Here is a 12,500-nt window from a genome sequence, read left to right on the forward strand (position 1 = left end):
CTGTCTGACTGTGGTCACGTGGACCCTGGTCCTGGTCATGTGGACCCTGGTCCTGGTCCTGGTCATGTGGACCCTGGTCCTGGTCCAGTGGACCCTGGTCCTGTCTGACTGTGGTCACGTGGACCCTGGTCCTGTCTGACTGTGGTCACGTGGACCCTGGTCCTGGTCCTGATCACGTGGACCCTGGTCCTGGTCCTGATCATGTGGACCCTGGTCCTGGTCCTGGTCATGTGGACCCTGGTCCTGGTCACGTGGACCCTGGTCCTGGTCATGTGGACCCTGGTCCTGGTCACGTGGACCCTGGTCCTGTCTGACTGTGGTCATGTGCTCCCCTCAGACCCTGAGAAGAGGATGTGGGGGTTCTTCGGGAACGCGGCCCTGCTGGGCCTGATGCTGACCTCCATGAGCTTCGGCTGCCAGCTGCTGGGCTGGGGGCCCCGGCGCTTCGGCTTCAGGGGCTGCAGGGGCTGCGAGTGAACACCAGTCACCAGTCACCAGTCACACCAGCAGATACACCAGCAGATACAGGCCGTCCGACCAGCGTGTCTGCTCTCTCTACTGGAGAGAGGACTCAATCTCCAGTAAAGAATATGAGAAAGTATGAATATATATTCTATATATATATATATATTCTTTTGAATGTAATTCCTTGCAGCAATAATCTCATTGTTTGTTGTGTAGCTGGGTGGACCCTGTTGTCCTGCTGTCTAATGCCAACACCTGGAGATGGGAGTACAATCAGTCATGATAATAAAAACTAACTCCACAGTAACTTGTCCTTCCTTCACTAATCCATCGCCTTTACTAAACAATAATAATAAAAAATGAATTCAACTATTAATTTGGCTCTGATTGGGACCAACCTCAGAGCCCTGCAGGTAAACCTGACCAGACGCAAAGTGAGCTGAAACCTGACCAGACGCAGAGCATAGTGAGCTGAAGCTCCACGGGGGGCGGGCCTCAGTCTAGTTGACCGGGGGGCCCTTCCTCAGTCTAGTTGACCGGGGGGCCCTTCCTCAGTCTAGTTGACCGGGGGGCCCTTCCTCAGTCTAGTTGACGGGGGGCCCTTCCTCAGTCTAGTTGACCGGGGGGCCCTTCCTCAGTCTAGTTGACCGGGGGCCCTTCCTCAGTCTAGTTGACCAGGGGGCCCTTCCTCAGTCTAGTTGACCAGGGGGCCCTTCCTCAGTCTAGTTGACCAGGGGGCCCTTCCTCAGTCTAGTTGACGGGGGGCCCTTCCTCAGTCTAGTTGACCGGGGGGCCCTTCCTCAGTCTAGTTGACCGGGGGGCCCTTCCTCAGTCTAGTTGACGGGGGGCCCTTCCTCAGTCTAGTTGACCAGGGGGCCCTTCCTCAGTCTAGTTGACGGGGGGCCCTTCCTCAGTCTAGTTGACGGGGGGCCCTTCCTCAGTCTAGTTGACCAGGGGGCCCTTCCTCAGTCTAGTTGACGGGGGGCCCTTCCTCAGTCTAGTTGACGGGGGGCCCTTCCTCAGTCTAGTTGACGGGGGGCCCTTCCTCAGTCTAGTTGACCGGGGGCCCTTCCTCAGTCTAGTTGACCAGGGGGCCCTTCCTCAGTCTAGTTGACGGGGGGCCCTTCCTCAGTCTAGTTGACCGGGGGGCCCTTCCTCAGTCTAGTTGACGGGGCGGCGGTCGGGCCGTCATTGTTCTCCGCGTGGCGAGGGCGTGGTTCTCTGGGAACTTTTCCGTTTGTCTTCTTGTTTAAACAAGTTGATGGATGAACAGATGAATGTTTTGATAAAAGGTAAGATCTGTGCCAAAGGACGTTTGTAAAACAGGTTTCATAATCAGACTTAATAAAACAAACATCAAGTAAGAAGTTATTCATTTATCATCATAAAACAACTTCTGCTAATGTTTACACTTTTACAATCTGCTGCAAAGGGAACTTCCTGTTTATCACGTGACCATTTTAAGCTTCAAATCAAATCGATATTTAAAATATTCCAATACATACAACAACAAAAAATAGATATATAAAACAATTATTATTGTAATAGTTGTAACAATTCTTATAGGCTGAAAATCGTTTCCTCTTAATACTTTACAGTCGAAAACATCCCTAGATGCTTCTAATTGTTTTAAACATAGAACATCTTGGTCTTTATCAGTAAACTTCAAAAAGTACATTTTTATTGTATGAATATAAATGAACCTACATATGCATACATTTACAATAAAGCAGTTTTGTGTTTGTATTTCAAGCCTATTTTTTATCTACCCATATAAACTATAAACTATGAGTCATAAATGATAAGAAATCAAACACATTCAGGATACATTGAATAGTGGAATATAATATAAATATTAATAGGGCCAATCCTGTTTTCATGAATTGAAAAGCATATTTACAGTCCCCTGGTCATTTGGCCAACAGCAAGGCTTCTTAAACATCCACCAACATCAATATTAAACACAATGGAGTTATCTGGACTGGCTGACACCAGCTATGCCTAAGATCCATTTAAGTCCTTCTTGGTAACCACTAGTAAGTTTCAAACTACCAGTTTACTTCATTTGGTTGCACCACCAATATGCAAGTCCAGAGAAAACATGTTTTAATTAAATTAACCATAAATTAAAGTATAGCTTAACCGATTTGAATTTGAACTCTATGAGATAAAGAAAAAGGAGATTTGTTATCCACGTTGTTATAGTAGTTAGGACATTTACAGACAATTAGACAATTACAAATTGGTGGTGCAACCAACTTGGTTAACTGCTCCTTAGAAACAAACTAGTGGTTACTACAAACTGGACTTTACAGACATGGTAGAAACGTGCAGGGAGCTGGTTCTCTGTAACCAGGCAGCTGGTTCAAAAAGCAGTAATCTTTGGTCAGCCTGGCTGTAACATGTTAATACTCTGAAGCAGCAGGCAACTAATATTTCCTGAACACTAATCCAATTACATTCAGTTTTTGGGACTCCATTTGATATTCTTTATAACCAGTATATTATATCTACCAACTAAGATACGCAGTAGAACTGTATCCATCTCAGGGGATCAACACTCTGCGTCTCCACCAGGGGGCGCCAGCTGTTCACTCAGGGCAGGTTCAAGTGGGGCGCTGAGTCACGCCCACCTCACCTCGAGTTACGGCTCGATCTTAGAAACTGAAAAATCAACGGAGCTTTATATTTCTAAAGATTAAATTGCAATATGAATCTCCATGAAATATTTGTCAGGGTTTTCTTTTCTGAAGAAAAAAAGGCACAATAAAATCACACACACAATAAAATAAAATCCACAATAAGATCCGTCGTTCCGTCGTGGGGAGAAGTGACCGATGGGAGGCTTGCGTCAGTGTGTGTGGAGAGGGGCGTGTCCTCCATCAGGTCGTCCTAGAGGAGAGGTCTTTGGTTCAATACCCAGTGACTGACTGCTCCTTCAAACCTTCTTCTGATGAAAGGTGACACTAGAGTCCACTGTTAAAGAACTCGTATCAATGAGTCACGCTGGAGCCTGGTTCTGAATCACTTCTTCAACCGGAGGTTTGAACGTTTCACACCAGCCCCCAACACCATGGGACAAACTGCTGGAAAATAAACGTGTATTGGAGGGTATTTATTGTATAAGTTTGTGTTATTGTGCGTTGGAGAGGTATTTATTGTATAAGTTTGTGTTATTGTGCGTTGGAGAGGTATTTATTGTATAAGTTTGTGTTATTGTGCGTTGGAGAGGGATTTATTGTATAAGTTTGTGTTATTGTGCGTTGGAGAGGTATTTATTGTATAAGTTTGTGTTATTGTGCGTTGGAGAGGTATTTATTGTATACGTTTGTGTTATTGTGCGTTGGAGAGGGATTTATTGTATAAGTTTGTGTTATTGTGCGTTGGAGAGGTATTTATTGTATATGTTTGTGTTATTGTGCGTTGGAGAGTATTTATCGTATATGCCACATGTTATATGTGGTTATTGTGTATAACTGAGCAGAGAAAGGTTTATCAACAAGAGGTCTCAAAGTGAGTGAGCATGGATCAGTCTCTCACTGCTATCACTTCATTAAATACATGTTTTGAAACTTAAAATGTGTTTTGACTATTAAGCGGACGTTTTTTTTTTTAGTCGTTACATTTAGTCGTTACATTATGATAACGTTACATTTAGTCGTTACATTATGATAACGTTACATTTAGTCGTTACATTTAGTCGTTACATTATGATAACGTTACATTTAGTCGTTACATTATGATAACGTTACATTATGATAACGTTACATTTAGTCGTTACATTTAGTCGTTACATTATGATAACGTTACATTTAGTCGTTACATTTAGTCGTTACATTATGATAACGTTACATTTAGTCGTTACATTTAGTCGTTACATTATGATAACGTTACATTTAGTCGTTACATTTAGTGGTTACATTATGATAACGTTACATTTAGTGGTTACATTATGATAACGTTACATTTAGTGGTTACATTATGATAACGTTACATTTAGTCGTTACATTTAGTGGTTACATTATGATAACGTTACATTTAGTCGTTACATTATGATAACGTTACATTTAGTCGTTACATTATGATAACGTTACATTATGATAACGTTACATTTAGTCGTTACATTTAGTCGTTACATTATGATAACGTTACATTTAGTCGTTACATTATGATAACGTTACATTTAGTCGTTACATTTAGTCGTTACATTATGATAACGTTACATTTAGTCGTTACATTTAGTCGTTACATTATGATAACGTTACATTTAGTCGTTACATTTAGTGGTTACATTATGATAACGTTACATTTAGTGGTTACATTATGATAACGTTACATTTAGTCGTTACATTATGATAACGTTACATTTAGTCGTTACATTTAGTGGTTACATTATGATAACGTTACATTTAGTGGTTACATTATGATAACGTTACATTTAGTCGTTACATTTTGATAACGTTACATTTAGTCGTTACATTTAGTCGTTACATTATGATAACGTTACATGTGGTGGTGTGGTGGTGGTGGTGGTGGTGGTAGTGGGCCGTGGAGGAGGGGTGGTGGTGGAGGTGGTGGTGGAGGTGGAGGGGTGGTGGTGGTGGTGGTGGTGGGGCGTGGAGGAGGTGGAGGGGTGGTGGTGGTGGTGGTGGAGGTGGAGGGGTGGTGGTGGTGGTGGTGGTGGGGCGTGGAGGAGGTGGAGGGGTGGTGGTGGTGGTGGTGGAGGTGGAGGGGTGGTGGTGGTGGTGGTGGTGGGGCGTGGAGGAGGTGGAGGGGTGGTGGTGGTGGAGGGCCGTGGAGGAGGTGGAGGGGTGGTGGTGGTGGTGGTGGAGGTGGAGGGGTGGTGGTGGTGGTGGTGGGGGGGGGGGGGGGGGGGCCGTCGTCATCGAGACGGTGGGGCCGCGCGATCCCAACAAGCACGAGAAACCAAACGGCCCACGAGAAACCGCGGCCCTTCTGGCATCTGCCCAAATACCAGTCCGTCACTGCATAACACTGGTTATATCTGATCCATAACACTGGTTATATCTGATCTATAACACTGGTTATATCTGATCCATAACACTGGTTATATCTGATCTATAACACTGGTTATATCTGATCCATAACACTGGTTATATCTGATCTATAACACTGGTTATATCTGATCTATAACACTGGTTATATCTGATCCATAACACTGGTTATATCTGATCCATAACACTGGTTATATCTGATCTATAACACTGGTTATATCTGATCTATAACACTGGTTATATCTGATCTATAACACTGGTTATATCTGATCCATAACACTGGTTATATCTGATCCATAACACTGGTTATATCTGATCTATAACACTGGTTATATCTGATCTATAACACTGGTTATATCTGATCCATAACACTGGTTATATCTGATCTATAACACTGGTTATATCTGATCTATAACACTGGTTATATCTGATCTATAACACTGGTTATATCTGATCTATAACACTGGTTATATCTGATCTATAACACTGGTTATATCTGATCTATAACACTGGTTATATCTGATCCATAACACTGGTTATATCTGATCTATAACACTGGTTATATCTGATCTATAACACTGGTTATATCTGATCTATAACACTGGTTATATCTGATCTATAACACTGGTTATATCTGATCTATAACACTGGTTATATCTGATCCATAACACTGGTTATATCTGATCCATAACACTGGTTATATCTGATCTATAACACTGGTTATATCTGATCTATAACACTGGTTATATCTGATCTATAACACTGGTTATATCTGATCTATAACACTGGTTATATTTGATCCATAACACTGGTTATATCTGATCTATAACACTGGTTATATCTGATCTATAACACTGGTTATATCTGATCCATAACACTGGTTATATCTGATCTATAACACTGGTTATATCTGATAACACTGGTTATATCTGATCCATAACACTGGTTATATCTGATCCATAACACTGGTTATATCTGATCCATAACACTGGTTATATCTGATCTATAACACTGGTTATATCTGATCTATAACACTGGTTATATCTGATCTATAACACTGGTTATATCTGATAACACTGGTTATATCTGATCTATAACACTGGTTATATCTGATCTATAACACTGGTTATATCTGATCCATAACACTGGTTATATCTGATCCATAACACTGGTTATATCTGATCTATAACACTGGTTATATCTGATCCATAACACTGGTTATATCTGATCCATAACACTGGTTATATCTGATCCATAACACTGGTTATATCTGATCTATAACACTGGTTATATCTGATCCATAACACTGGTTATATCTGATCCATAACACTGGTTATATCTGATCCATAACACTGGTTATATCTGATCTATAACACTGGTTATATCTGATCTATAACACTGGTTATATCTGATCTATAACACTGGTTATATCTGATAACACTGGTTATATCTGATCTATAACACTGGTTATATCTGATCTATAACACTGGTTATATCTGATCCATAACACTGGTTATATCTGATCCATAACACTGGTTATATCTGATCTAGAACACTGGTTATATCTGATCTATAACACTGGTTATATCTGATAACACTGGTTATATCTGATCCATAACACTGGTTATATCTGATCCATAACACTGGTTATATCTGATCCATAACACTGGTTATATCTGATCTATAACACTGGTTATATCTGATCTATAACACTGGTTATATCTGATCTATAACACTGGTTATATCTGATAACACTGGTTATATCTGATCTATAACACTGGTTATATCTGATCTATAACACTGGTTATATCTGATCCATAACACTGGTTATATCTGATCCATAACACTGGTTATATCTGATCTATAACACTGGTTATATCTGATCCATAACACTGGTTATATCTGATCCATAACACTGGTTATATCTGATCCATAACACTGGTTATATCTGATCCATAACACTGGTTATATCTGATCTATAACACTGGTTATATCTGATCCATAACACTGGTTATATCTGATCCATAACACTGGTTATATCTGATCCATAACACTGGTTATATCTGATCTATAACACTGGTTATATCTGATCTATAACACTGGTTATATCTGATCTATAACACTGGTTATATCTGATAACACTGGTTATATCTGATCTATAACACTGGTTATATCTGATCTATAACACTGGTTATATCTGATCCATAACACTGGTTATATCTGATCCATAACACTGGTTATATCTGATCTAGAACACTGGTTATATCTGATCTATAACACTGGTTATATCTGATCCATAACACTGGTTATATCTGATCCATAACACTGGTTATATCTGATCCATAACACTGGTTATATCTGATCTATAACACTGGTTATATCTGATCTATAACACTGGTTATATCTGATCTATAACACTGGCGCAATACACGGTGCAACACACATGTGACAGACCATCGACCACACACACACACACACACACACACACACACACACACACACACACACACACACACACACACACACACACACAGTATAATATAAAGAGTATAATTGATGCATCTGTGTTTAAACTGTGTTTTTGATTGATTGACATTTGTCTTTTTCTTTCATATCTTTTTATCAGCATCCTGTGTCGTGATGTTATCTATAAAGGCTGTTAACGCCAAACACAATCACACTGAGCATCACTCTGCTGCCACCGGGCTGCAATCTACTGCATGTTGCATGGGGCGAGTTAAATAGGTAGACGCGTTTTAATAATAACGTAGATGTCGATGCTCTTTTGTACTTTTTGTAGGCTGCTTTAAAGTTGAAAGTCCTTTAAAATGGTTTGTAATGTCATAATGGATGCGACCAGGCTGTTCGGTGAGCACACCTGTCACACACAATAATGATAATAACAGCAGGCGGAGAACCCGGGGTGTTGGCAGAACTCAACTAGTAAATAGACGGGTTACGCTTTAAGTCTAAATCCATGCAGCCAATCACGGACACCTGGTCCGTAGAGCGCTCGGGTGGTACCAGACCCGTCATAAAAGACACCGCCTACCATCACACCACCACCGCCTACCATCACACCACCACCGCCTACCATCACACCACCACCGCAGCGCAGAGATGAGGACGATAAAGCCTTACCTTCTCCCTGCGAGGAGCTCACAGCCAGCAGCGCACAGAGCACGAGGTCCACCCCCAGGGCCGTTCGCCTCCTCTCTCCCTCTTTGTTCGCGTGTGTTCCGCTCTCCGCGATGCGATCTGTTGCTGCCCGGGCGGATGTCTGACGGTCTGCATCACCAGGGCTATAAATACCCCGGGAGAAGAGGGCAGAGGAGGAGACCACGGAGGGGAGGGGCCACGGGGTTGTGGGGGGGGGGGGGATATTGGCAACACTGATTTAAATAAGCAAATGTGCCCGATGAGTTTTGCAGTATTTAAAGTAGACGTCTGCGTCATTACGCATCGGCAACTGTTTTGGAGGTGGGTGCATTCGTGAGTGTGTGTGTGTGTGTGTGTGTGTGTGTGTGTGTGTGTGTGTGTGCGTGTGTGCGTGCGTGCGTGCGTGTGTGCATGTGTGCGTGTGTGCGTGTGTGTGCGTGTGTGTGCGTGTGTGTGTGTGTGTGTGTGTGCGTGTGTGAGTTGGGGGCGTCAATCAGCCGTCAGAGCGTCACACTCGCAGCTGTCACACTCGCGCAGTGCAGAAAGTGGACAGAGCGTCTCACCGGACACCGAGTCCAGTCCCCGCCGTGAATGAACCGCTTGCGTTGTCTTCTACCGCCGTGTTCGTAGATAATGCCGGAGCCAAACCAGGAACAGTAAAAGTATTGTGAAAGAACTAATTGTCTGTAATCGCTCCAGAGGTCAGTGTTCACAGACTCGCAGTGCATGCAGTTGGGTTTGTGGGGTCTTTGATAGCTAAACCATGATGTCCCCCCCTCTCCTTTATGTGCTTCAACAGTGTGTTGGAGGACAGACAGGTCCCCCCCACACTGAGACGGTACCGCTACACATGGAGCCGGTACCGCTACAGATGGAGCCTTTGGGCCAAACAGCAGACAGCCCGGAGGACTTAGTGCTGGCGGTCGAGAATGTAAGTTAGAAAGTAACTCTGGGTTTATTATTGCTGCTTTATTTTGATGCTTTCTATTGCTTTAAAAAAAAAAAAATTTTTAACCCAGTGGAAAACAACGTGTGGTTATCGAATTAATCATGCTCCCCATTCAGGACCTTATAGCCTACATATTGTTATGCTATGTGCCAAATATATTGTCCATATTGGGCACAATGAATCTAGCATTAGAATGACAGCATTGTTGGTCAAAAACGGAGGAGATTTGAATATATTATGGGACTTTAAAGTTTGAGTATGCCCGCTACCATGTAACGTGATATCTGGTACACTAGAGCATATGCTGTGCTAATAATAACTCCTCATGCTGTCTGGTTAGTTGTTATAAAGAACAACTGCAGTTCATGAGTAGGCCCACTTTACTCCCCAGGCCTCCCTGGGCAGGATTCCTCAGCCATACCTGCTCATTAATTACATGTAACCCAAAAGCACTGGTGCTGATATGAAATTATGAAATATTAGCCATCAAATGAAAAGTCCTTCCTGTATAACATATTCCACTCCTCATAAAAACAGCATCCTCCATTTATGAATGTTCTATTCTTTGGAAGAATACCACTTATTAGTAGACGCTACACGTGAACCTCCTAAGGTGGAGCAATTTGATTGGGTCTCTATCTCGGGATATTGAGCAATATCCCGAGATAGAGACCTCAGACTCGGGATATTGTTTGACGGTCGTCTCGTCACGCTAATAAAAACAAATAAACCGCTAATAAAAACAAATAAATCCTGGCAAAAAGTGTTCTCTTGTTTATTTTTGGAGTGTTCACGTGTAGTGTATCTAAAACTATGATTCACCTCAGACCTCAGACCTCAGACCTGAGACCTCAGACCTCAGACCTCAGACCTCAGACCTCAGACCTCAGACCTGAGACCTGAGACCTCAGACCTCAGACCTCAGACCTCAGACCTCAGACCTCAGACCTGAGACCTCAGACCTCAGACCTCAGACCTCAGACCTCAGACCTCAGACCTCAGACCTGAGACCTGAGACCTGAGGTCTGGGGGCTATTCCTCACTATTCACGGAGCCTAATGTTAGTTCAATAGTGACTCAGAGTGTCTCCAGACCTAACGGTGATGGTCTCCCTCCAGGCCCTCCAGCAGCTCTACTACCACCCCGACATGGAGCAGAAGAACCAGGCCCAGCGCTGGCTGACGCGGGCCCAGGCCTCCCCACAGGCCTGGGCCTTCTGCTGGGCTCTACTGGGCCCCGACAAGGTCCGTCCCAGGCCCCGCTGGGGGTCCGCCCCGGGGCCCCGCTGGGGGTCCGCCCCGGGGGCCCCGCTTTCCCCGCAAACACACAACCACACAAACAACAAACTAGCGGCTGCAGGGGTCTGTGCTGTGATGGTGTTGTTGACTGTAGTGGTGAGGGTTCCTGTAGGGATACAGTCTACCTGTAGAGATACAGTCTAGAGATACAGTCTCCCTGTAGAGATACAGTCTACCTGTAGAGATACAGTCTAGAGATACAGTCTCCCTGTAGAGATACAGTCTAGAGATACTGTCTCCCTGTAGAGATACAGTCTACCTGTAGAGATACAGTCTAGAGATACAGTCTACCTGTAGAGAACCAGTCTAGAGATACAGTCTAGAGATAGTCTCCGCTGCGCGTCGGGACGGACAACGTCCCTTCACTGTGGTATAATGACCGTATACCACAGCCTGTCGTGATCTATTGCTTTTATAAAACGGTTACGTAAGTATGGCGAAATGAAAGTCATAGACACCCTCAATTTTGAAAAAGTGAGAAAGTCGGAAAAGCATTTTTTTTTACGAATACAAAAAAGTAGTCCCTCCTGGCTGCCTGCAAAGTGTACGGCGGTTGCTATGCAACACACTGTAGCGTCCTTCAGAGAGAATATGATGCTGAACTCTGTAAACTGAACGGGCGTCATAGCTGTGTGTATACGCTCAATATACAACAGCTGGGAACCAATCAGATCGCTTGATTTAAGCCAACCGTTTTATTTTTTTAAGTATTATTACATCTCTATATCTCTGTCCTTAATGCTGGCCCCCTGTGGTTCTATTATCTCTATATCTCTGTCCTTAATGCTGGCCCCCTGTGGTTCTATTATCTCTATATCTCTGTCCTTAATGCTGGCCCCCTGTGGTTCTGTTATCTCTATATCTCTGTCCTTAATGCTGGCCCCCTGTGGTTCTGTTATCTCTATATCTCTGTCCTTAATGCAGGCCCCCTGTGGTTCTGTTATCTATATCGCTGTCCTTAATGCTGTGGTTGTGTGACCTCTGACCTCTGACCTCCCAGCTGCCAGAGGTCCAGTTCTTCGGCGCCAGCACTCTCCACACTAAGATCTCCCGGCACTGGGCGGAGCTGGGGGCGGAGCAGCACCCCGGGCTGCGCTCCCAGCTGCTGGCCCACCTGCTGCGCTTCTCCCCGGGGCCCAAGATGGTGCTGACCCGGCTGTGTGTGGCCCTCGCCTCCCTGGCCCTCAACCTGGTCCCGCAGGCCTGGCCCCGGCCCGTGGCCGACCTGGTGAGGGCCCTCCAGCCGGAGACGGACCCCTCCGAGGCCTCCGCCTCCGACCCCCAGGAAGTCCCCCGGGACCCCCAGGGGCCTCCGGCCCAGGCCCGCTGCCTGGTCCTCCTGGAGCTGCTCACCGTGCTCCCGGAGGAGCTCCAGAGCAGCCGGCTGGCCCCGGCGCGCCGCGCCCGGCTGAGGGAGGCCCTGGCCGGGGAGTGGGCCGCCGTGTGCCCCCTGCTGGGGCGGCTGCTGCGGAGCCCGGAGGCCCCGGGGCCGGTGAAGAAGAGGGTGCTGCGCTGCCTGTCGGGCTGGACGGCGCTGGGCGTGGCGCTGGGGGAGAGCGGGCCGCTGCTGGAGGACGGCTTCTCGGCGCTGGGCGACCCGGAGCTCTTCGACGA

At 44.9% G+C, this 12,500-nt stretch overlaps 2 protein-coding genes across 2 annotated transcripts in view; both read left to right on the top strand.

Annotated features, from left to right (window-relative positions):
• Positions 1-768, top strand: part of mgst3a (microsomal glutathione S-transferase 3a) — a 6,801-nt gene extending 6,033 nt beyond the window's left edge. The window contains exon 6 of the mRNA XM_084480581.1: positions 338-768. Coding sequence (XP_084336707.1) covers positions 338-477 — 140 coding nt within the window. The 3' untranslated portion in view covers positions 478-768. The remainder of the gene's footprint in view (positions 1-337) is intronic.
• An 8,434-nt stretch (positions 769-9,202) lies between these two features.
• LOC311360706 (importin-13-like) overlaps positions 9,203-12,500 on the top strand; it is a gene marked incomplete at its 3' end in the record, with an annotated part of 12,919 nt that continues 9,621 nt past the window's right edge. Inside the window, exons 1-4 of the mRNA XM_084480814.1 lie at positions 9,203-9,340; positions 9,439-9,570; positions 10,707-10,832; positions 11,887-12,500. The exon at positions 11,887-12,500 is cut by the window's right edge and continues 48 nt beyond it. Coding sequence (XP_084336940.1) covers positions 9,490-9,570; positions 10,707-10,832; positions 11,887-12,500 — 821 coding nt within the window. The 5' untranslated portion in view covers positions 9,203-9,340; positions 9,439-9,489. The remainder of the gene's footprint in view (positions 9,341-9,438; positions 9,571-10,706; positions 10,833-11,886) is intronic.

This window comes from Micromesistius poutassou (genome assembly GCF_964030765.1).
Source record: "Micromesistius poutassou genome assembly, chromosome: 16".
Classification (NCBI taxonomy): domain Eukaryota; kingdom Metazoa; phylum Chordata; class Actinopteri; order Gadiformes; family Gadidae; genus Micromesistius; species Micromesistius poutassou.